This window comes from Terrapene carolina, unplaced genomic scaffold, assembly GCF_002925995.2.
Source record: "Terrapene carolina triunguis isolate 2854851 unplaced genomic scaffold, T_m_triunguis-2.0 Scaffold42, whole genome shotgun sequence".
Classification (NCBI taxonomy): Eukaryota; Metazoa; Chordata; order Testudines; family Emydidae; genus Terrapene; species Terrapene triunguis.
The window spans coordinates 28487737-28513407 of NW_020664393.1; the positions used below are offsets into that span (position 1 = coordinate 28487737).

Consider the following 25671-nt stretch of genomic DNA (forward strand, 5'->3'; position numbering starts at 1 on the left):
TTTCAAGCCAGGTCACTAATCAATTCAAACTAGAAGGGTAAAATAACATGGTACTATATCCCAGATATTTAGTTAATATAATCATTCAAGTATCATTTGACAAAATAAGGTTAGTGATTGCAGCACAAACTTATTTTTAGAATGTGCACAACTATATACTAAAGTCTTTCAGCATGTTGATTAAACTAACACTGGAACATGAGATTCAAAGTGAAAAAGCATTGTGTTTCGGTAAGTAGCTGCACACTTTTGACACCACACATTATTATTAAAAGACTGCTAACTGAAGCAGAAAAAGACAACTGCATACCGTTAACTAGTCTAATCAGCCATTTGGTTGACAACAGTCACACTTTTAAAGTTTACTCCTTGTATACACATTGTATACCAAGCATAGGTCAGTCTCTCTGCATTTTTACTCTTTGTCAGTCTATGCCTCAACCAGGCATAAATACACTCCATTTATTTTTCCAGTTAAACTTTTCAAATCAACCATTGCTTTATTTAAATAATCTGGTAAGTAAAACCTTCTAGATGCAAATGGTCAAACTGTATACAATCGTAGACCTAGTAGCTGATGATAACCACTAATGAGAATGAAGCCTTAACTCTCCTGAGGAACTAGAAACAAGGATATAATTTAAGTGTGTACTGCAAAACCAAATTTTCTACAATGTAGGTAGAAACCTATTGCATTCTGAAATGAACCTAAATTTTTAGATCCTCTCATTCTAAGGGAGCACAATTTCAATGTTTCAGAAGAGTCGTCACCTCTGGACATTTTTCACCCAAAAATTCCACTGACCAACCAATAATGCCATGACAGTGAGCAAGGCAGTTTTACATAAAGACAACAGTCATACAAAAAGAAGGTTGAGCTAATTCCTCTCTGATTGGCATACAAGAGCAAACTGCAGGAGCATTCAACTGAATAGGTGATTCAGTTTTCCCACCACAACCCTCTCAGTGATGCCCCCAAGAAAGTAGCATCAATGCCCCGCAGAGACTGTAATGTAATGACTGTTACTCATATTCAAGTAGGACTATGACTGGAAATCATTTTCCACATGTAGGGTTTAGGACGGGGTGGGCAAACTTTTTGGGCCGAGGACCACATCTGGGTGGAGAAATTGTATGTAGGGCCAGGGCAGGGGGTTGGGGTGCGGGAGGGAGTGTGGGGTGTGGTGTGCAGGAAGGGGCTCAGGGCAAGGGATTGGGGCAGAGGAGGGTTGCAGGAAGTATGGGAGGCTCAGATCAGGGGGTTGGGGTACAGGAGGGGGCTCGGGGCTGGGGTGCAGGAGGGGTGCAAGGTGCAGGCAAGGGGTTTAGGGCAGGGAGTTGGGGGGGCGGGGTACAGGAGGGGTTTGGGCTCCGGCCCGGCGCCACTTACCTCAAGCGGCTCCGGGATGGCAGCGGCGCACACCGGGGCCAGGGCAGGCTCCCTGCATGCCTACGTTGTCCCCAGACCCGCGCCGCTACCGGAAGCACTGCAGCCCCTGGGAGAAGGGGGGCGGAGGGCTCCGCGAGCGCTGCCCTTGCCGCACCTCCAGGTACCTCCCCTGAAGCTCCCATTGACTGCGGTTCCCTGTTCCCGGCCAATGGGAGCTGTGGGGGGAGGTGCCTGGAAGCAAGGGCAACGCATGAAGCCCTCTGCCCCCCCCCACCCCGAAGCCACAGGGACGTGGTACCGGCGGTGCCGCGGGACAGATCCAAAGTCCTGAGGCGCCGGATCCAGTCTGCAGGCCATAGTTTGCTCGCCCCTGGTTTAGGAAATGTGCCAGGGCAAGTTGGTGTCTATGTTCCCTCCTACTGTTGCACAAGGTGGCTTGACAATATGCTCATTTTGCTTCCTTTGAAATGGGATGCCAAGCTTGCCTGTCATGGTCCATATCCTCCCACATCATTAAGTCCAGACCAGCAGACTGTACAAGCAGCTTGATGCAATCTTTTTTGCGGAGTTAGGCAGTACGAAGGTTGGCCGTTCCATTTTCAAATTCACTATACAGAACCCCTTAGGCAGTCAATTGTTATCCATTTGCAATTGTTATCCACATGGCCAGCCCAGGTCATTTGCCTCCGTGCTAGCATAGCTTCCATGCTTAGCATGGCCGCCAGCTGTAGTACTTCACTGTTGGTGATTTTGTCAGACCATGTGATTCCCGTCTTGCTGCATAGGTGGCATCGTTGCAGACAGTTAAGTTTTTGAATAAGATGATAAAAAGCACAGGTCTTTAATGACTATAGAAGACAAAGCAGCACAACAGCTCTGTAAACTTGGTAGTTTGTGGACACTTTGCACCACCCCCACCCCCCCGTCTTGTCCATAGTCTTTTTGTAGACAACCAAAAGCGGAGGCAGCTGACTAAGCATACCGAAAGTTCTTTTTCAATGTTGATGTCATCAGTAACTGTGCTACCTAGGTAGCTGAAGGACTTGATATTGTTTAATTGGCAGCTCTCCAATTTTATTTCTGGCGGTGGTCAGAAGATGGTTGGTACAGGACTTATTTTCTTCACATTAATACAGAGGCCAATAAATAGATAAAGCATGGGCAAAGAAATTCAGCAAAATGTTGCAGGTCACTCTCAGAAAGGGCAACAAACGTTGAGTGGCCGGCATACAACAGGTACTTTACTTCGCTTTGCTGGGATTTGCTTTTGGCCTTGAATCGGCAGAGGTTTAGAAGTCTACCATCAAAACGTGTTGTTAGAGCAACATCTGCAGTGGTAGTACGTGCGGTGACTTCTAGCACTCTAGACAAGAAGTAAATAATGTAGGGGGCAAGCACACAGCCCTGTTTATCCCCATGAGTTACAGGAAAGGGATCAGATGAGTTGGTACCAACTGGTACATGGGCCTGCACGTTGTCATGGACACAGCAAATAAGACTGATTAGTTTGTCTGGGCAGCCAAACTTTGCAAGAAGGCACCAAAGAGCAGAACACCTGACAGAGTCCAACGCCTTACTACGATCAACAAAGGCAACTAGAGGGGCATTTGTTGTTCAGCAGCTTTCTCCTGTAACTGGCATAAGGTAAATATATCAGCAGTGCTGCGTGATGAATGAAAACAATACTGGGATTCAGGAAGTACATCATCTGCAATAACCTGAAGCTTTTTCAGCAACAGCTCACCACGGGTCTTACCAGCGATAGAGAGGAGCGAAATGCCATGATAATTGCCACAGTCGTGTCTGTCTCCTTTGCCCTTGTAGATTGTAATGATTTTGGCATCTTTTAAATCCTGGAGTAAAATCTCATTTTCCCAGCAGAAAGTAAATAGGTCTAGCAAAGCTTTGTTGAGTATAGAACCAGTGTTTCAGCACTTCAGCTGGGATTTCATCAAGTAATTTGTGTGGGAATAATTAAATTTCAGTACCTATACTGTAGCTTTAAGATCGTACCTACAGTACACAGCATTTTAAGAACTCTGGACATGTGCCAATAAATTTTGCTTTAAAAATGTTTAATAGAAAATGGCTACAATACAAACCAATTCTTTTAAAAATTGACAACTTTAGAAGCAAGTTTTAACTAGACAACATATAATTTTTTCAAAACTAAATGATACTGACAAATTAGGGGCGCAACAATTTTAGCCAGTTTTTAAATGTATGTTTTTATTGCATTATCTTTTAAATCAGCACTCGATTATACACAGACACACACACCAAAACGGTCATAATATTTAAAAAGTATGCACACAATTGTAATTGTGTGTAAATATATCTTAGCCAATTTTTAGAGCTGTGATTATAGAAAGAAAAATAAAAAGTCTGAAAAAAAGAAGTATGATAGGTAAGATATGTTAGTGGAAAGAATATAAAGAGAGTTTGGAAGGACCAGATTAGTACTCACCGATGTAAGGATTTTAGAACTACATTGTAAGTCATTTCCCTGGGAAGAATTTCTATCATGTAAGAACATTTTGCAGTATCTCCCAGAATGGAGAGGAAAAGTCCAGATTGCCTCTCCTTTGAAAGGAGAACAGGGGTCCCAATTCAGAGTATTTAAGAACATGCCTAATCTTAAGCATTAGTAGCCCCACTTCAGTCAGAGGTGGCAAATGCCAGATTTAGCAAGGTGCTGGAGTCTAACAGAAGCTATTTTACATCAAGCATAGATTGAGAACCAAGAAGGTAAATTGTGTATTGTGCCAGATTTGTTTCCATGCTTAATCCCCAGGGACAATAAGTGAGTTCTACTGTGGAGCATTTCCTGAATCTCAAGCACCTATTTTCTGAGGTAGTTCACACCCAGATGAGGGCCCACCATGAAGTATCATATGCAGGAAGGGGGCAGGGGAACTGCTCAGACTTCAGAAATTTACAACTCAAGAGATGCTTTTGAAGTTGGATAGTTTTCTCTAGAGAATCCCAGTCGTGGTCTTCCAACTTTCAGGAAAGATAGCAATAGCCTCTATCCTCATGTGTAATCTCTACAGTGGAGCCTGGAGATACAGCAGCTTCAACAAGAATGCATGCCAAGACAAGGGAGTTTGAAGATTCTCTCACCAGGTCCTCACTGAAAGGAGGGCGTGACTTAGGCTATGTCTACAGTCACAAATGCTACAGTGGCACAACTGCAGCTACACCTCTAATGTAGATACTTGCTACAGCAATGAAAGGGGATTTTCTATCACTGTACTAAATCCACCCCCTTGAGAGGCGGTAGCTAGATTAACGAAAAATTCTTCGGTCAACGTAGTGGTGTCGATACCAGGGTTTGCGCCATCTTATGTCTTTTAGGGGTGTTACTTTTTCACACCCCTCTGCAACTCAGCTAGGTTGACGTAAATTTTAGGTGTGGGTGAGGCCTTATTCTTTTGTCTAAAGCTTTAGAGACTATTTTGTCTCTATGCTCAAAGAGATCAACATATCTGGAAGGATATCAGATGTTAGCCTACAACTACAACTCTCTTTGAGTGGACCTTTTCAGGACGTGTCTTTGGAAGTTTTGAACGCACAGCAAATCAGAGTCAGGTGAAATATCAGTCCTGAAAAAAATGATAAGAAAATCTAGTTTAAAGTAGACTCTCTGTAGTTATTTTGTTTTGGTTTTGTTTGGCTATATATGTAAATGCATGCACGCTCACCATGGCTTTGCAGGTGAGCACAAAAACAACAAATAAAACAAAAACCTTGGAGAGCTGATGAGGTGTATAATTCTTCCTCCCCTGTTTATGAGGATTCAATTAAGGTGGAGTGGGAATTCCTAATCAGGAAGTACTTGTACTTAAGTCCTAAAAGGTCTTCATGTAAGATTAAGCCTGTTGCAGTCTCCTTAGTAAACAAAACATTTATACCAACTGAGGGAGAACTCCTGCCAAACACAGGCAGGAGAATAAAATCATCGCTGAGACTAAACTTGGATACAGCAGCCTCAGCCTGGACATTACTGGCTGTAGTCTCTTAGGCTTGGTCTAGACTTACCCCCTCAATTCGAACTAAGGTACGCAACTTCAGCTACGTGAATAACGTAGCTGAAGTCGAAGTACCTTAGTTCGAACTTACCTCGGTCCACACGCGGCAGGCAGGCTCCCCCGTCGACGCCGCGGTACTCCTCTCGTCTAGCTGGAGTACCGCAGTCGACGGCGATCACTTCCTGGTTCGACTTATCGCGTCCAGACAAGACGCGATAAGTCGAACCCAGAACTTCGATTTCCAGCCGCCGAACTAGCGGCTGGGTAGACATACTCTGATCTAAGGTTCCCAGAGTAAGGGTAAGTTATCTCCATCAAAGCCCCAGCTTTAGACACTTATTCACTTTCAAAAATCTAGAGGGGAGACTCTCTCATGAGTTTTAAGATTTTATGCTGCCTTTTAAGAGCTGATTGTGAGCAATATCATTCACCAACATGAAAGAATGGGGTGGCCCTGTGAGGTGGAAAGAGCATTACCAGGGAGATTAAAAGGACAGTCTACAGACATGTATCCTGCATGTCTCCCTAAGGAAAAATCATAGCCACTTTATGATGGCCTATGGGACCCATGGAGACTAAAAGGAGAAAAAAAATATATGTCTCTCAAGAAAAGGGATGTGAATCAATTCAATCCCTTTTACTTTATCTGTGCTAAGCAAAGGCTGACCACATAGAACAAGGAGTAAGCCAAAACCACTGGAGATGATGCTTGGTATCAAAGTTTGCAGGAACAGAGGACTTAGAGTTAAAACAGCCTGTAGGAAGGGCAGATCCTCTGAAGCCTTCTCACCATCCCATCACAGACCTTACCCATCTGCTGGCTATTAGTGCGGATTTCTTCCTCCAGGTTGTACCGGTGAGGGAGGCGGGGGGACCTTGCCTTCCCCTGAGATTCAGGAGGCTCCAGTGAACTGTTCCTGCTTGCTTTGCAATCCATGAAAATAGGGATTCCCAAGTCTACGGGGGAGTTATGGGGGCTGGAGGAAAAGAAAACAAACAACTTCTCTTCAGTTCCATGCCACTGATTCTAGACTGGTCTCAGTGAAGGGAGATTCCATGCAGCTTGCACCTTGTCCACACATCAGTTGGGAGCTAGGTTTCACAGCAGTCTGCTCAACTCTTGGCATGGACCTTGCCCACAGGCTAGAGGGGAGACAAGTTCCTGCAGCCTGTCATTTCTGAGGGAGGGTGGGGAGGTGCTGTCCTTCAAACCCTCTTCAGAAAACCACAATACTTTTTAGTTTAGCAATTTTGAGAAAACCCTTAAAGCCAATGAAGAAACAGACCTTCAGTTAAAAATCCTGGGAAAATTCTGCTACCAAGGGAGACATGAAGTCTGTCATGTGTGCCACTTGGAGACAGAATTTTGGAGAGTTCTTCCTGAGGAGCAGTCTTAAACCCAAGCTGAAATCAAGGATCTGCTCTGCCCCCAGTTGCCATCAGGGAATTCCCTACTGTGAAGACTGACATGGAGTGGATGGAAAATCATTTTTACCGGGGGAGAAGGGGGAAGAGGCGAGAATTAAGGGGAAAGACTAGAGCATTCTTATCTACCTTCATATTGCCTACAGCAACTGTTGATAACATATTCTCCAATGCTCCATTAAGACTTTCAACTTCCATCTCTAGATAGAGTGAAAATTTGAAGTATTGGGTATCTAAAACAAAACTTTCACAGTAACCTCATAAGTTTTTATATCAATTATATTCAAAGATCAATGCATCTGATTGTCACATATTTCATGCATTTGGTAGGTTAGTCTGTCTTAACACTGCAGTTATCAGTTGGGGAATGGATTCCTTTTGGGTACTTGTTGGAGATGGAAGTGAAAGCCCAATGGAGCACTAAAAAGTTTATCAACTTCAATGTTGTAGACAACATGAAGGTGGAAAAGAATAAGTCTTTCCCTTTAATTTCTTATTGCTCCAATTTTAATGTTTTGGGTAGAGGGAATGCAGCCTTCCATGATCTTATCTGATACTCAACATAGTTTAGTTCGCTAATTTACTACCTAGAAAGTGATGCAAGGATTTTGAGCGAGCAATACTTGACATGAGAGCATCTTGTTAATTAAATGTAGGCTCTAGCATGCATTTTATGAGTTTATGTAAACATTTGTTTCCAATACTTTCTACTTGCTACTACTACAGTCTCTATGCTTTGTTAAATAAACTTATATTTTATTTCACAATAACACACAGCACTTAGATATGTTGAAGTGGAGTAGTTATCTGATGTGGAAGCAGTAAGCTGGGGTGAATTGTTTCTTTGGAAGCAGCGAATCTGCGAATACCACAAGTTTCCAGTGGACCAGGGGCTCGATACTCCAAGGAGATGCTCAGAGGGCTTGAGGGTTTGGAGCGTGCCAGTCGCTAACCTGTAGAATGACTGAGAGGCCTAGGGGGAGTGCTTGTGGTGGCTATGGCCAGTAATGTTCGGAGACTGTCCCACAGGAGGCACAGACAAGACTTCCTCATGCTAAGGGCAGGTGGTAGTAGGGTGCCTCAAAACTCTGGGTACCCCTGGGACGCGTCACAACAGTGACTGGTAGGATTACCCAACCTGCCTAACTACTGTTTTCAATGGGAGTTTGGTACTTTAAAATCCCACTACATTTAAAAACCCGGACCATAGTGACCAAAAGTAAATAATTAAATGAGTAAATTCACTAACTACAGTTGTTACTTCCTTTGTTTACTAAACCAGTTAGCTTTAAATGCAAAATATGTTTTGACAGACTTTATTTAACCAGCACATTTAAGGTAGCTTTACTTAACTAATATTTTACTGCGGACCCCAATCCAAAGTGACTCGTTAATATTTTCAGGAACAAAACAAATCAGGCATGCTGTTAATGGTGGATAATATCCTGCAAATAAGTATATGGATGGCCACCAGGTGATTTTTAAAAATACTGATAAATATTAGAAATTATTCATCCAAATACATGCATTCAAAGTACATTTTCCCTTAGTCTCCTGTTTTATAAGGTGTCAGTCTTCTAAGTCAGGGAATAGAAATAATAATATTGTTAGGAGCTGGGTGAAACCTCGTTATGGGTGAATTAAAATCTCATTTACATTTATTTGTGTGAATACACCCTTCAATTAACTTTTGTAAAAAATAAATGATCACAAGCCTCCGACTAAAACTAAAGGGTTATGTGACTCCACCCAGGAGTTTGGAGTGTGTGGGCAGAGGGGTTTTTGCTGAGTATTGTTTTGGATAAGGTGTCTGTGTCTGGAACACACAACTAGAGTGCACCAGAGACTACCTGAAAAAAAATCCAAGCAGAAGTCCAAGCACAGTGTGAAACTGAGAGAAGCCTAAAAAGAGGTTTTAGGTAAGGGTGCCGGCAGACAGGAAGAGGGAAAAAAAAAAAGTTTGGCCTGTAAAAAACAAAACAGAAAAACAAAAACGCTTCCTTTTGCCTTTGTTTCCTCCCTGCATTCAGAGAAGCAGAACTTTGTATGTTGCTTGTAAATAAACATGATTGCATCAAAGAAAACATCAGACTGAATCAATTTCTACCCCCAACTAGAACAACTTACAGTACCCAAACTCTGACTAGCCATACGGGTCAAAAAGGGGCAACATTACGTTGCTTATGTGCCAACCGCACACTATGAATAGTAAATAATAAGTGAACAGTTTGAAAACCACCCATTGGCTGAAATTCTTTTGCATAACTATTCTTCAAAAACAAATATTTTTATAAATCAGGATCCAAGACCGGACAGAAAAAAAAAAGTTACATTTGAATGTCTAGTGATCTGGCGCTATGCAATTCCCTGCTCCTATAAGACCATCATCATTTGACTGATATGCTTAAGTAGTCCAAGCAGAAAGTTTATGAGTTTCATAGGAGAACCTGTGGATTTTCCTCTTCTTCTCTTACAATTTATTCTTAAAATGAAAGAGTGTAAAAATGGTGTAGAGAGAAGCAGTTAAGAAGTCATTTTAAACAAGATGCTATGTGACCACCAACTTTAGTACAGATTTTGGGAGCAATAACCAGGTGATGTTAATCATATCTGGTCTGAAATTATGAGAACCACAGGAAGTGTAAAAGTTTTAGACACTAAGCAAATGCTGCCTTTGTACTAGGAGGAGATGTACAGTGAATTTTTGCATCTGAATTGCAGACTGCTGATTGCAGACCCACTTATGAACTGCAGGATCCATCACAGCCGTCATCAAAAGAGCCAAGTTTGTGCAATTACACACACGGTAACAGTAATAATCAAACTGCACATCTATTTTTAGAAACTGCAGAAAGGCATTTAGGTACAAAATAGGATTGAAGAACCTAGCCTAAGTACCTGCAAAAGCAGCAACTGGAAGTGCACCAGAGTTTCCCAGAGTTGGATATAATAGCTTGGAATGTCACGTTGAACTAAACAGAGAACCACAGATACATTTCAAAAAAGTATGTAAGAAAAATTTATAGTATTTTTTACACATAAGCAACTTTCATGCAAGCTTTGCAAAGTGCTTATGGGAAGGTGTTATCCCTTCTTTAACACAAGGAAATTCAAGATACATAGCAGTTAAGTAGCTTCCTCAAGAAAGTCAGTGATATAGGCAGGAACACAACCAGGAGGATTAAATTCTATTAATTAAAAGAGAAGCAATATACCTCTTCATGTTGTCTACTGTTGGATGATTAAGTGTGCAGAAGAAGTCAGGAGGAGGGGGGAGGCATGTAGAAATGTTGCTAGCTGGAAAATAAGGCATATTCCAAAAGAAAAACTTTGAGGGGTGGGAGGGAGAGGAGAGTGAAGAGAAAATATTTAGAGAGCACTGCTGACTAGATCCTATATGGAGAGACAACTTTGCTGCTTTACAGATTTGTGTTATGGAAACATCACAGAGGAGGTATCTTCACTGCAAAATTAACCCAGGTGACCAGCACCTAAATCTGAACACCCATGTTAGCCCAGACATACTGCAAAACCGTACCCAAGTTACTGTGTCCTCACTGGTGCTTCACTCACCCATGTGTTGGTAGGACTTCTGGGTACATATTCCATGGTTCTTTGTGCTTCAGTATGCCGAGGAGCTCTATGGATTTTTTTCCCCAGTGAACTGTGGGAGGACACTGGAGGATTGTCAGCATTTGAATGACAGCCTAAATCACCACTGCAAAGTGGGTGGGTTAGCAGCCCAAATTAAAGCCTCTCTTGGGTTTTAGCTTATACCTCAGGACAGGACAGCCCATCCTGAGTTAAGAGCCCCAATTAAGAGAAGTGGAGAAGTGTTCGGGGGGGAAAACCTGAGTAAGCGCTTTAGTGAAGACATACCCTCAGAGAGTCCTAATTTCTGGCTAACAAGGTCAAAGCAATAAGAAATGCAACCAATTTAAAAAAACATCCTCTTGGTTAAAGCATCACCCAGCAAAATGTTGGCAAAAGAAACTAGAAACATGGAGCTTCTAAGTGCTTTTAGTCAGCTTTAAGTTCAAGAAACTTTTAACATATAACATACAGAGAAGTGCTTCATCAGCTTGAACACACAAGCACGGAGAAAACATTGGTAGGATGATAACCTTAATAAGCTTCTCTCCACCCAAAATTCCTATTCAGGATTATGGGGAAGTCCACAGTACTACCTTATTTGGGTAAAAACTGGAATAAGGTAGACCAATATTAGGGCAGGAAGCTCACAGGAACTCAGTGTCATAACCACATTAATCCCCTAAATCACAGGGGGCTTTGTATTGTGTCAAACCCCACATGAACCCGATGACCTGAGGCTTCAGAGACATTGACCTACTTGTGCCTAACCCATGATAAGACAAAACAGCTGCTAAGAGTGTTTTAATTTGCTAGTATTTATAATTTAGATTTTCTTTAAAAAAAAAACTTTAATGTCCCTGGAAAAGTTCAAAACAACTTTTAAAGAAGCAAAAGGCAGCAGTTTTCTCAAACAAACAAAAAGGGCAGGTAACTCGTTCCAACCAACCACCAACTCCAGCCACATTATACACCAACCCCAATCCTCCTTTCCCTTCCTTGCTCTCCCGAGTCCTTAGAGATGTGCTTTTTAGCATATCCTGAAGATTAACGCATGGTAGATTCAGAAAAGCAGAGAAAGTAGTCAAACAGGGAAAATACACAAAAAGAACAGGAGTACTTGTGGCACCTTAGAGACTAACAAATTTATTAGAGCATAAGCTTTCGGGGGCTACAGCCCACTTCTTCGGATGCTGTAGCCCACGAAAGCTTACGCTCTAATAAATATGTTAGTCTCTAAGGTGCCACAAGTACTCCTGTTCTTTTTGCGGATACAGACTAACACGGCTGCTACTCTGAAACCAGGGAAAATAAAGGGGCCCAAATGGCCCTGTCTGCACCACACACCAAATTTATCCTCCTACATTATTGCAAATGCTTCTGGTTGATGACATTTAGAAAAGCTAAGACAACACAAGCTTCCTAGAACTCTCTACCCAGTTGAGAACCAAGCAATCAGGGAAAGAGGATCCTACTGCAGGGCAATGTGGAGTTAAAAGTGGTAGTTTTAAACAGGATGAAAATAATTTTATTTTAAAAATTACTAAAAAAAATATGTATTGTGTAGAGAAGCAAGAAATAGTAGGCGAACTCTTACTAATTGCTTCTCTTACTGCCAACTTAGGTGTGTGGCTCTCAGTGTTTAGTCACAGGGGTATTTTTACTTAACTTCAGGGATACCACAATCAAAACTAAGCAAACTAATCGTAATAAAATAAACCATGATTAATAAACAAAGAAAATATTAAACCAAATATCACAAATGAATTCTAGAAATATCCTAGTTGACATTATTTTTAGAGGAATTATAAAATTTTGATGCAGGAAAGAAAACCATGCATAGTTGGAAATGTTTTCAACCTTCCTTGGTTCTCCAATTCTTAAGATGACATAAGCTTCTTCTGAAATGTGTATTTGCAAATATTTCGTATCTAAATGAAAGCCCTTGTACAAGCTACACCACTGACTTGGCAGTATGAGAAATAATTAGGCCTGGTCTACAGAACAAACCTAGGTTGATGCAAGTTGCCTTGTAATGACTCTGGCTGTGAGCTCCAGATCTAAACATGGCCAGCAGGGGACAGGCAGGCAGGTGATGTCTGCTGCAGGCAGCCCAGGGCATGCCGCAGCCTGTAGCATGCTCATTTCCCTCTGCACCCCAGAGGTGACACATAGCTGTGGCGGGGGGAGGGAGGGAGAGGGAGGAGACATGTACCCCTCACCCATTTCTCCGGATACCTCTGGCACAGATGCCCAGAAGCGAGGAGGCAGCCTTCCCCCTGACAGCAGCACTCTCAGTGTATCCGTGCAGCGCGGGGAGGGAGAAAGCAGCAGGCTGCTGGCTGACTACCAGCTCAGCTCCTCCTCCACCATAAGGGGCTACTTTGCCTTCCTTGCTGAAAGGGCACGCACCAGGAGGGTTCCATGGTGCCATCTCCCATTCAGGCGGCCCTGACGCCACCCTTGCTGGACATCATCTGTTACCAAGATGTGATGAAAGAGAGCCCACAGTGCTTGCCACTTCTGGAATTTCAATGACGAGTCGGTTGTTTCATTTAGAAATATGCCACAGAAATTATAAATGCAGTTGCAGCAATGAGCCCCATCATGGTTACTGCTGCTCTTGCATATCTCTTCTGCCTGACCCTGCCTTAGAGCAGGATATTTATGTTTTGCTAAATTAACCCTAAACTGGATAAGACAGACAGACATAGCATTTAGAACTACCATATTAACAACAGAAATATCAGTTATGAATCTTGAAACATCTTTTCCAGGCAAATAACATTATGTCATTAGACATCATCCCCACCCCACAATATTCTTGGTACAGTGTTCAAAAGTTGTATTTCATTCCCCACTTCCCCCACCCAGTATTGGCATGTCACTAGTTACTGCAGTGCAATTTAATTACAAGATTCCAACATTCACAGTTTTACCATAAAATGCACTAATTCAATTTTCATGTATAGTTAATTCAATTTAACAATAAAATATTCTTATGTATCATTGGGACAATCACCAGAGTACCATTTTTGACATCTCATCTAGAACAAAAATTGCTTCAACCAACAATTGGTTTCATCAATACACTAAATTTTCTTTTAACTTACAATAGCGATGCTCCAAAAATCTTCTAAAAAAGTTACTTATTCTCACACACTCTTTCTATAGTAATCAAGTACCCACTAACCATTCTATACTCTGTTTTGTATTAGGCTCTAGCTCCGAGAGAGTGGATCCTGCTATCTGGCACTTCCCACCAATGTCATGTAGGCAGACTGAACAATACAAAAATCATTTATGCCATAGGCATTGGTGTAGCAAGGTAAATATATCTCCTTCCATGGCAGAGAGATTTATATTATTGCAATCTGTTGCAGAGAACATTTACCAAACCTCACTAGTTTGCTATTAAATTGAATGCAGGTGTTGGGATATCAACAAAAATGTAGAACACTGTATCTTACCATAAGGGGGGGGGGGGGGGGGAGAAAGAGAGATATAGTGAGCTGTTACTTTCTATACCCTACTATAAAAGAGGGACGAAAACAAGAATCTCACACAATTATGGATAAAGGAACAATCAATCTCTCACATGCTGTCTTCTGACTTGTCACTGGCAAGTAAGTTTGTCCTGTTTACCCACAGGACACAGGAACCATAACAAATAATTGGTTTAATCAAACAAAATACTTCCAGATAAAATTAAAACAGCAAAAGAGATCACTAAAGGCCTTCCTGCTCCTATTCTGGCAGTTTCATATGTAGACAATTCAGTAAATTCCTTGATTTGACTGGTTTCTGCCTTATAGTCAGAAGAGAAATGGAAATGAACAAAACAAAAATCACATAAAACAGATCAAATTAATTCTAAAATAGTAACCATCACTCTCAAGGATCTGTGTGATATGCAAGGTGTGGAGAGAAAGATTTTAAAATCTCAGTCTAAATGATTGAAGTCAGCCTTCACAGTATCCTAGAAGTATTAATGGCTCTTATTAGCTCAGCTGCAGTCACCAAGGGTACGTCTACACTGCATTTAAAAACCCCACAGCTGGCCCGTGCCAGCTGACTTGGGCTAAGGGCTGTTTAATGTTAGACATTCAGGCTCGAGCTGCAGCATGAGCTCTGGGACTCTCTCACTCCGTGCCCAACCATAAACATGGCAATTTTCTGTGAGCCCGAGACAGCTGGCAAGGGCCAGCTGTAGGTTTTTAATTGCAGTGTAGACATACCCTTAGATGCAGTTGGCTTTAGAGAGGAAAAAAAAAAAAGTTTGAATGAATGGTTTAAATTCCTCCTCCCTTCCCCCTCTTTTTTGCAGTGGTTGGAGTTTCTAGCAATTCCCTCCTAAACCACTTTGTCTTAAGTTCTTTATCCCAAAAGTTTAAAGGCCTATACTTAGCTTTGATATCTGTAGGTATTAATGTTCTGTCTGGCCCAGTACAGTCTAAGCAAGTCAAAACAACCACCACCTCTTCTGAGCAGTATCAACAACAACAAATCTGAAGTAGAATCAAGATGTGGCTCTTTCAATAACGTCCTGAACCCGTAAAAGTTTCAGTGGCCCATGTAGAATAACCAAATGTTGTGAAAAGGTAGCCAATTTTACAAATTTGCCGAGGTGACAGATTGTAAGCTGAAATCTAAAGAATTAGATTTGCCAATTGGATAAGTGTTATAGCCAATATTAGAATGGAATCTAATAAAATAATCCCTTTTATTGAGTCCATGGAGCATTAGCTTACTAAATTTAACACTAAATTCTTTTCAGGTCAACTTTTAACTTAAACAATATTATTTTTAAATTTGGACACTTGATTATTCTTAACCAATCAACAATTTATTAATTCACGCAGAATCACAGCAATATACAGTTTATCAATCCAGTGTAGATAGAACCAATGTTCTAGTTATGTATTGCACACACCAATAGATAGAGTCTTGCAAGCAATTGTCAAAGACTAGGGTTGAGGCTCAGTAGTTACACCAAGGACCAATGTAAATCACCTAGATTTCTTATTAGATTTATTTATGATATCACTGTGCCAGTATTTCTTCAAGGAGTAAGATGTATTTGTCATTTATACATTTAAGAATGGTAGTCCCTGCTATTGGAATGGACTGGTCCATAATAGACAAGTTTAGAATATACTATATTTAAAAATTACTTCAGTTTTTCTTTACATTAACTTATACATCACGTTGTCAGAACTAATCAAAAATAATGTGAGGGGGTTTGGTTTACATTTTCCCTTATTCAGATTCAACAAAAATATATTGCTTTTAAAAATTATAAAACACAGTGCTGATTTATCACAAACAATTATGGTATAAAAATAATTATTTTATTTAGATAGTGCTGGATTCAGAAAAGCAGTCAAACCATTTTTGCAGGGCAAGTAAAGGGGTTTGGGCATTGTATAAAAGAATTCAACAAATGGAATGAAAAAATTTCCATACACAAAATAAACATACAAATGAAAAAAGTCCAATTTTTAAAAAGGAAAGGTGATAAACATGGGGCTAAAAACCGTCATTATTAAACTATTGCTTTTTTTAGAAAAAGCTTTGAAAAGAAAAAACAAGATGGCTTTTAGTGTCAGGTAATTAATTTCACATTTTAGGACCCACCACAAAAAAGCATGATCATCTGTTGACTTCCGGTATAACAGCTAAAACTTTGAACAGCAGATATTGTGTGAGAGTATAGACACTGATCAGTACAAAGCTCCAGAAAGAGGTCACATACGTAGCAAGAGCCAACCTTGTTGACAGCTGTAACGCCTCTTTCTAGCGATCCATGTTGTGTTCCATACTTACACATGAAACAAGAGGAAACAATATATTCAGAATATTTCAACTGGCTGACTACAATGCTATCTGATGTCTTTGTATTCAGAGCACTTGCAAAATGTTCATGTTGTTTCATCCTTGTCATCAGCCTATGCACTAGTCTGTTAAATATTTGGCACATCATGCTAACAGGTGTAAGAACTTCACTGAAATACAGTTAAATAAGGGGAAAAAGGGGGGCTACTACCTAGAAGCAATTGGATTTCAGAACCATCCCTCCCTCTAGAAAAGTTAGTGTGTAACTGCCAACACCAAGCATTCAAAAATCTTAAGTCAAGCCACCCTCCCCCCCCCCCCCCCCCCCCACACACACACAAAAATCATGAGATAGCCACTCCTGCATCCATAGGACAGCATATTCTGCTATTGTGGAGCAGGAGTAGCCACTCCGTAGTTAAGACTCAATTTTCAACACCTTCCAGAGCTTCTTAAAAAGAAATCCTGGCAATGTCTTCTGGGGCCCCCTCCACCCATCCATACATAGGGGATACATAGTATGTTGTGGTTTCAGACAATCAGGATCCGTTTCCTTACAATCCATTGGCCCTCTTTACAAAAAAGACCTTTCGGTTCAGAAATCCCACATGGAACACAATGCAGTACAAAGGGGTTGTGGACAGGCTCCCACAAACTAGGGATGTCAAGTGATTAAAAACAAACGAATCGCTATTAATCGCGCTGTTAAACAATAATAGAATACCATTTATTTAAATATTTTGGATTTATTTTCAAATATATTGATTTTAATTACAACACAGGATACAAAGTATACAGTGCTCATTTAATATTTATTTTTGATTACAAGTATTTGCACTGTGAAAAAGAAGAAAGATTATTTTTCAATTCACCTAATACAAGTACTGTAGTACAATCTCTATCATGCAAGTTGAACTTACAAATGTAGAATTATGTACAAAAAAACTGCATTCAAAATTAAAACAATGTAAAATTTTAGAGTTTACAAGTTCACTCACTTCTACTTCTTGTTCAGCCAATCGGCTCAAACAAGTTTGTTTACATTTGCAGGAGATAATGCTGCCTGCTTCTTGTTTACAATGTCACCTGAAAGTGAGAACAAGCATTCTCAGAGCACTTTTGTAGCCAGTGTCACAAGATATTTACGTGCCAGATGTGCTAAAGATTCATATATATCTTCATGCTTCAACCATCATTCCAGGGGACATGCGTCCATGCTCATGACAGGGTCTGCTCGATAACAATCCAAAGCAGTGCGGACGGACGCATGTTCATTTTCATTATCTTGAGTCAGATGCCACCAGCAGAAGATTGCTTTTCTTTTGTGGTGGTTCAGGTTCTGTAATTTCCGCATCGGAGTGTTGCTCTTTTTAGACTTCTGAAAGCATGCTCCACACCTCGTCCCTCTCAGATTTTGGAAGACACTTCAGAGTCTTAAACCTTGGGTCAAGTGCTGTAGCTATCTTTAGAAATCTCACATTGGTACCTTCTTTGAGTTTTGTGAAATCTGCAGTGGAAGTGTTCTTAAAATGAACAAAATGTGCTGGGTCATCACCCCAGACTGCCATAACATGAAATATATGGCAGAATGGGAGTAAAACAGTGAAGGGGACGTACAATTCTCCCCCCAAGGAGTTCAGTCACAAATTTAATTAATGCATTTTTTTTTTTAAACGAACGTCATCAGCATGGAAGCATGTCCTCTGGAATGGCCAAAGCATGAAGGAGGCATACGAATGTTTAACACATCTGGCACGTAAATACCTTGGAATGCCAGCTACAAAAGTGTCATACAAATGTCTGTTCTCACTTTCTGGTGACATTGTAAATAAGAGGGCAATATTATATCCTGTAAATGTGAACAAACTTGTTTGCCTTAGCAATTAGTTGAACAAGAAGTAGGACTGAAAGGACTTGTAGGCTCTTAAGTTTTACATTGTTACATAACTGCACTCAAAAACAAAAAAATAATAATCCACATTTGTAAATTGCATTTTCATGACAAAGAGATTACACTACAGTACTTGTATTAGGTGAATTGAAAAATACTATTTCTTGTTTATCATTTTTACAGTGCAAATTTTTGTAACCAAAAATAATATATACTTTTATTTCAATTACAACACAGAATACAATATATATGAAAATGTAGAAAAACATGCAAAATATTTGATAAATTTTAATTGGTATTCTATTGATTAATCGCACTGTTAAACACGATTAATTTTGAGTTAATCGTGTGAGTTAACTGTGATTAATCAACAGCCCTAAATAAAACCCTTTGTCCTTATGGAGGTAATACAGAATAGGATTGTTCCTTAAAATTACTGAATTTTAGAGAATACCACCAATTATTGCATAGTCCACTATTGTGGAACAGCATCATCCCCTACATAGTTAAGGCTGAAGCTAGCTCCTTTTTTAGATTCAATTTTCAACATCGCCCACAGTACCCTAAAACAAACCCCATCACTCTGAAGTTTTGCATGCCACATTTCATCCTGGGGAAGACTGGCAAATAAGACAGTTAGAGAGTTTGAAATATTAACTGCTCACTTTTGTAAAGCTTGAAAATATTATCCAAAATTTGTTTCTTGCTGAGAAGTGGCTTTCCAGTTTGTTGATGTTGATTTTTTTTTAAACCGTATGAAAAGCAGTCTTTATTAATAGAAACCGACCCACTTCTGAAATGATTCCAGAAAACACATGAAATGCATAAATTGAATAGGAAATCAGGGGAAAGTGCGGTGGAATAGAGGACCACGAAAAGACATGGACTGGCAAGCTCCGGGGCTCGAAAGGGGTAGTGAATGAGGGCAGAGAACCAGGAAGCACATGAAACTGTGGAAGGGAGCCATGCTCCCCATTCTCAGAATGGGAGACTAATGCTGAGGAAGGCAAGAGGAGGGAACAGAACATTCCCGGATATGAAGGGGATATGACAGAGCATTAATCAGAGTATAAGATAGGGCAGTGTGAAAAAAAAAAGACATGGAAGGGGGTGTACATGTGCATCTGAAACTTCAGAAAACACGTCTTACCTAGATTTAAAAAAGCCTATTCCCCTACAATCCAAAAATCAATTTAACCCCCACCAGTTACCCAAGTTTACACTGCATATACACTAGGTCATAAGTAGCATTTCAAATGGAATTGACTAACTTTGTTTAAAATAAAACCAAATCTTTATTCACTTGCTCAGAAAAGGTTAGAGGGGGTCCGGGGAAGGCAGAGTACTTAAAGTTCTCCATGTGAATAAAAGCTTCACTCTCTCCTCCTCCTTTCCACTCTATCCTACACTACTCATATCCCACCTCAAGTAAAACTCCTACTACCACCATCTCCCCTACCTCTGATGCTGAGAGTTTGAAAAAAAAAAAAAATCTAACCTCCCAGAGCAAGAAGGATACTTTCCCCCACAAATATCATCAGCTTCTACAGGATCTAAATTTCATTTAAAAAAAACCACTATTCTACAGCTCTCGCATTTGCAAAGAATTCTCCATATGTGAACTGAGTGTAAAGTAATAAACTACTGTCTTCCAGAGTTCTCCCACAGACAAGTCCAAAGCCTCTGCTGCTGCTAAGAGTCAGTCTTGTCAGTTTTTATTGTTAGTCAGAAATCTGTGGCCAGTATGATATTAATAGGAATCTATTTCATTCTGCATCTACTTAGGAAGCGTTCACCAGCTGAGAGATCAGCTTTGGAAAAATTCCCATGATGAGGCCCCAAAAAAGAAGCTTGGGAAGGGACAGAGAACCCCAACACATTCTTGTAGTAGCCAGGAGACTGAGATAAAAAAGAAAAGCAAAAAAAAAAAAAAAAAGGCTACCAGTCAGACAGTGTGCATTTCAGAGTGCTTCAAATGAATCTGATACAGTAACTCCTCACTTAAAATCGTCCTAATATTGTTTCATTGCTGATCAATTAGAGAACCTGGTCATTTAAAGTTGCGCAATGCTCCCTTATAACGTTGTTTGGCAACTGCCTGCTTTGTCCACTGCTTGCAGAAAGAGCAGCCTGTTGCAGCTACCTGGTGGGGGCTTGGAACCAGGGTGGATCGGCAGGCTTCCCATCAGTTCCCTGTTCAGCAGCCACCCAGCAGGCTATCAATTGCCAGGCAGTTCAGCTGTCCCTCCCCCCACTGCCATGTGCTGCTCCTGCCCTCTGCCTTGGAGCTGCTCCCCGGAGCCTCCTGCTTACTGTGCGGGCGGGGAAGGGAGGCTAATGTCAGGGTGTCCCCCTCCCCCCGCTTCTGCCCCCCGCTTCCCCCATCTCCATAGAGCGGGGGGGGGCCACAACGGGGCTCAGGACGGAGGGAGCTTGCTGGCAGCAGTTGCTGTCTCAACTTGCTGATCTACTTAGAACGGCAATGTACTTAGAGTGGGATAAGCGTACTTAAAGGGGCAATGCACATCTCTCTCACACACACACACACAGGGTGTCTGTCCTCTGTCTGTCATGCGGTCTTCCCTCCCTCCATCTGTGCTGCCTTGTAGAGTGTGAGGCTACATTAACAACGTGTTAACCCTTGAGGGCTCAGCTAAGTGCTAGTTCATCAATTAGCAGTAAGGCATTCCCTGGGAAATATCCCACCCTCTGACTTCACCACCTGAACCAAGCTTCAGGATCATCATTGCTGTGTACAGTATTAAATTGTTTGTTTAAAACTACAGTATAAGTGTACACACACACACACACACACACACACACACACACACTAACAATAGTCTTTTGTCTGGTGAAAAAAATTTCCCTGGAACCTAACCCCCCTATTTACATTAATTCTTATGGGGAAATTGGATTCACTTAACATCGTTTTGCTTAAAGTCGCATTTTTCAGGAACACAACTACAACGTTAAGCAAGGAGTTACTGTACATGTTACCACAACACTGTGAAAATGAAAGCGTCAAATTGAGATTGGAGGAGACATACAGCAGCACAAACATTCCCCTTGCCGCTAAATAAAATATGAGGGGCCAAATCATAATAGTTGTTCCTACAATGTTTGCAGAAAGAATGAACAACAGTGGGATTTGCCCCATTTCTATTATAGGGAAGAGGGACTGAGAATCATTTTCCCTATCCCAACTCCGAGTAAATCTTTCTGCATCATCTCACCACATTATGACTCTAGTAATGAATGGATACTGCTGGAGACTGACCACTCTCAGCTACAAGTAACGAGTCTCCCAAACAGATTGGATTTTCCATGCAACACAATGATCTTATTCTTGCATTTCCAAGAAGACAATCTACATTTTTTTAAGTGATGACACGCTATGTTATATAGGTGAAAATGGACAAAAACTGAATGACCTTATCAATCATCACACTGCACAACAAGACAGGCAATATATACAACCCTCAGGGAATGTTTTTCCATATATCAACCATTCTATTTTTGATAGAATAATTTCAATTTAAAAAGAAGAATTAACCATTAAGACAATGACAGACATTTTAATTGAATCTTTATTACACCACAGAAAGAAAACAAATGTCTTAATGGAGATCCCCAAAACAATACTAAAGCTATAAAACTGCCATGCTTACAATTTAATCGTTTTCCTTCTGTACTGTATATTTTATCTTTTTATAGTCTGATTGATAGATCGTTACTATAAGGCAAACAGAGCAATTAAATATGCACATTAACTTTAAAAAAAAAAAAATATTGTCCACCTTTGATCTCATTATCTCAATTTAATTATGAGGCCAGAATTAACAGACAGTTGCTACACCTACACACACTTCCTACCTCATTTGTTTCCCAAAAGATTGATGTGGGACAGGGAGGGGAACAGCAATTCTCAAAGCTCTGCCCACTATTTTTTTTTTTTTTTTAGAGTTACCTAATAAAGCTGAATTCCTTACTCTTCTTTGTTGTTGGTGGTTTGTTTTAGGGTTTTTTATATTAATTGAAGTTCTTGATGTTTTAATGATGTCTTAAAACATCCTGCGGTCTCTACTCAGCTTAGTTACATATTTCACAGATCTAGACTCAAATCCGAATCATGGTTCAGGAACACAAGTTACTTCACTTCCTTGTCTATAAACCTTCACTCCTATTTTTGTCTACCTCACACTTCTCTTACCATTGTCCCAATCCCCTGCTTTCGTTATTGTCCAAAGTCAGAACTCTAGACAACGATAGGTCTAATGCCAAAGGCCGATTTGAAGTGCTCATCCATTCCATATCATTAGCCGCTAAAAACAAAGATATGCATCACCTGTGCTTTTACTTTCACATATAGTAGTCATGGTACCTTATTTGCAAAGCTTCATTTATGTTTTTGCTTCACATTAAAATCCACCATAATCCAGTTACAGGCCTATTCTGCTATTTTAACAGCCTGCAACTCTGACATTGTGCGCTCAGGAGAATGAACTCCTTTTTCCTAGCACCACTGCCTGCATAAACTTTCCTTCACACAGAGCTCATAAGAGTCTCTGTTAATATATACAGACACCTTAGACCGTCACCATTATTGGACACTACCTGCAAGATCAATGGGTTTCCAAAATAATCTGGACTACAATATAAATGTAACTAAATTGATGCCCTATTTTGTCCACTGATCATATGACTACCAAATATTTTAGCAAGCGTGCATTACAGTGCCAATCTGCCACTGCTGTTAGAAAGGGAGCCCCCCAAGATTTATAATATTATGCATGCTACTTATTTTTGCTTGCCACCTGTATAACATACAGGAGTGGCATACCACCCACTGAACACACTCAAAACAACAAATGATCATCATATGGTTGTCCCCACACCTGTCATACTTATGGTAGTATCAGGGAACATCACGGTCAGATTTTGTGGGGGGAGGAAGAGGGATGAAGGTGGAACAGGTACCAGTATTTCACCACCATATGCTTAAAAAAATTTCTGCCATGGTTGGCTAAGAAACAGGTCTTTAGGACATCACCATTTCAGATGAATAATTTAAAGTAAGTATTTATTCACACAGAAAGGCTATTCTCTGCTCTATGCAAACTTCTAAAATACAACCCAAAAAAACTAAGAGAACTCCTGTACAGTACATGCTTTATACAATATACATGCTGCAAAATATGCTGTGTCAAAGGAAAAACAAACCATCACAGACATGCAAAACTCTATTCATGCAAGCAGAGTATTTGATTTTTCATTATCACCATGCTAAGAGGACAGGTAAGGTACACTGCCCCTAGTCTGGTCAATTTTTATGGCAATTTTGCAAGGCTAGATTAACAAAATATAATATTTAATTGTACTATGACCGCTTAGAGTAAATATATTTAATTGTACTATGACGGCTTAGAGTAAATATTTCTAAGCCTTATTAATTTGTTTTTAGTTAATTTCTGCATTATTATTAGAGACAGATGCAAAAACCAAAACTATGTCTAATAGTAGCCTGAAGCTTTAAAAATAATCCCAAAGCTCCCTTTTTCTAGTGACACAAACATAAGAGAGACGCCCCAGCAGAAGAAAAGTCTTCTCTGGCCATGTCACCAGCCTCCCCTTTCCCAACTCTTTAGATGGGCCTTTTACAGCGTTAGAAGAAGAAAAAAAAGAAGAAACAACCAGCGTAGGCCGTGGGCCCGAGCGCGGCTGACAGCGCTCCAGAGACGAGACCCCGCTCCGCATCAAGCCTCACCTGACCATTAACCTCCCGCAAACCGCCCCTCCATAGCGGACATCGCTAACCCAAGACCAACGACCCACCCACCAACGGCCAGCCCCGAATAACTCTCACCCGCGGTCCTCCCCAAACCACCTTCCATACCCCCCCTCCAACCAAACCTGCCCCTACAAACACCCACCCTTCCCCCAACATCAGGCCATCTCTCGCTGCGTCCCTCCCCCGGCCCCCCCTCTCCCCCCCCCCCCGTCCTCCGGTCCGTGCCGTGTCCCTTTGACGGCCGGTTGCCAGGAGGAAGGAGCCGCCCGTGGGCCACATTTCCCCACGCAGCCACACACGCACCTTCCAGAAACACGCTGTCCCTGCAGCCGCCGCCACCGGCCATCTTCCTCCTGCCGCTGCTCCCCTCACTCCATGCCCGTGTTGCTCGCCCAGGCACCGCCGGCGGGGGCCAGGCCCTTCGCCCGGCCCGCGCGCTCTACCTCCCGCACAGCAACCCAGCACCGAGTCCCTTCCCCCGGCTTCCCCAGTGCACGGCAGCAACCAGCCGAGCGACGCTCCCCCGCCCCGCTCCCTGCCTGTTCCGGCCCGCGTGCGGGAGGAAGAAGCAGCGCGTCGGCTCGTTCCCTTATTGTGTCCGCCACCGGCAGCCCTCAGTGGTTCCAGCCCAGGCCTGGCCTGGCAGCTGCCTGCTGCCACCTCGGCGGGGGAGCGCGCGGGCCTGACCCAGCCTCTCCCTGCGGGTCGCGCACATATCCCAGCTGCAGGAGCGAGGAACCCTGTTGCTGCCTTTTTCTCCTCCCTGGGACTTAACTAGTCATCCCTCAGCCCCTTCCCTAGCCCCAGGGCGTGCAGCCCACAGCCTCCAGGGAAGGGGACTCTAATTTCCCTATCCCCTGGATGATAAAATGGCCGCACAAGGGCTGTGCTGGTAAATATCTAAGGCTCTGCCGCTCCCCCTTATCAGCTCAGGAGGCTGCCACTTGCTGGGGGGAAAGGTGGGGTGTGGGTGGTTGAACTACATACAATGAATGAGCTTTAAAGACTAAGGGGGCAATCAGTGAATCCTGTGCCAAGGATTCTTCCAACCCCTTCTAGGTCATGATCAAACACATGCACAAACCCAAGGCCACACTTATTTAATTTATTTTAGTTTCTAAAATTCTCCAGTTGCCCGCTGATGCTATTCTTATTTAAGGGCTTAAGGTGCTGAGTCTGCAAACACTGATGCACGATATTGTCAACACTAAACATTCAGAAACTAGGAGTCAAACCTGTCAAAATCATGAGATATTAAAAATAAATGCAAAAAAAAAAAAAAAAAAAAACTTAGGTTTTGAGCCTTTAGGGTTCACACTTTAAAGCTTTTCTCTGGAAGCAGGAGGGTTAGAAACTTATATGTTTAAAAGTGGAAACAGTTTCTCACGGTCACAGGAGCCCAGACTTCAAGAACAAAAATATGAGAGACTTTGGCCAGTCTCCCTCAGTTGCACAGGAGGATTTCACAAGCACAAACTTATGGCAGAATCAGGGCTAGGTACCTAATTTAAAGCACCCATATTTTAAAAGATAGATGTGGTCCAGGGGCCAAGGTGAATTTACAGGTCCTGCATTCCTTGCACATCCAAAACTCCAATTTAACTCAATAGGAGTTGGCAGAATCAGGCCCTACATTACATAAGTTGAAGTATATAATGCACCAAATAGCTCAAGGCCCAGAAACAAAGCAATACAGATTTAAAAAAACACTATAGAAATA

The 25671-nt window shown here is 41.5% G+C and overlaps 1 protein-coding gene across 6 annotated transcripts in view; it reads right to left on the bottom strand.

The window, feature by feature from the left end:
* SENP6 (SUMO specific peptidase 6) overlaps positions 1 to 24795 on the bottom strand; it is a 152456-nt gene extending 127661 nt beyond the window's left edge. For 5 of the 6 annotated variants that reach the window (XM_026654594.1, XM_026654583.1, XM_026654589.1 and 2 more), the window contains exon 1: positions 24255 to 24795. In XM_026654594.1, the coding sequence (XP_026510379.1) occupies positions 24255 to 24297 (43 nt within the window). In that variant the 5' untranslated portion in view covers positions 24298 to 24795. Of the gene's footprint in view, positions 1 to 23927; positions 23990 to 24254 lie in introns of those variants that run through there. The other variant, XM_026654599.2, reaches the window with a different exon arrangement.
* Positions 24796 to 25671: the final 876 nt, after the last annotated feature.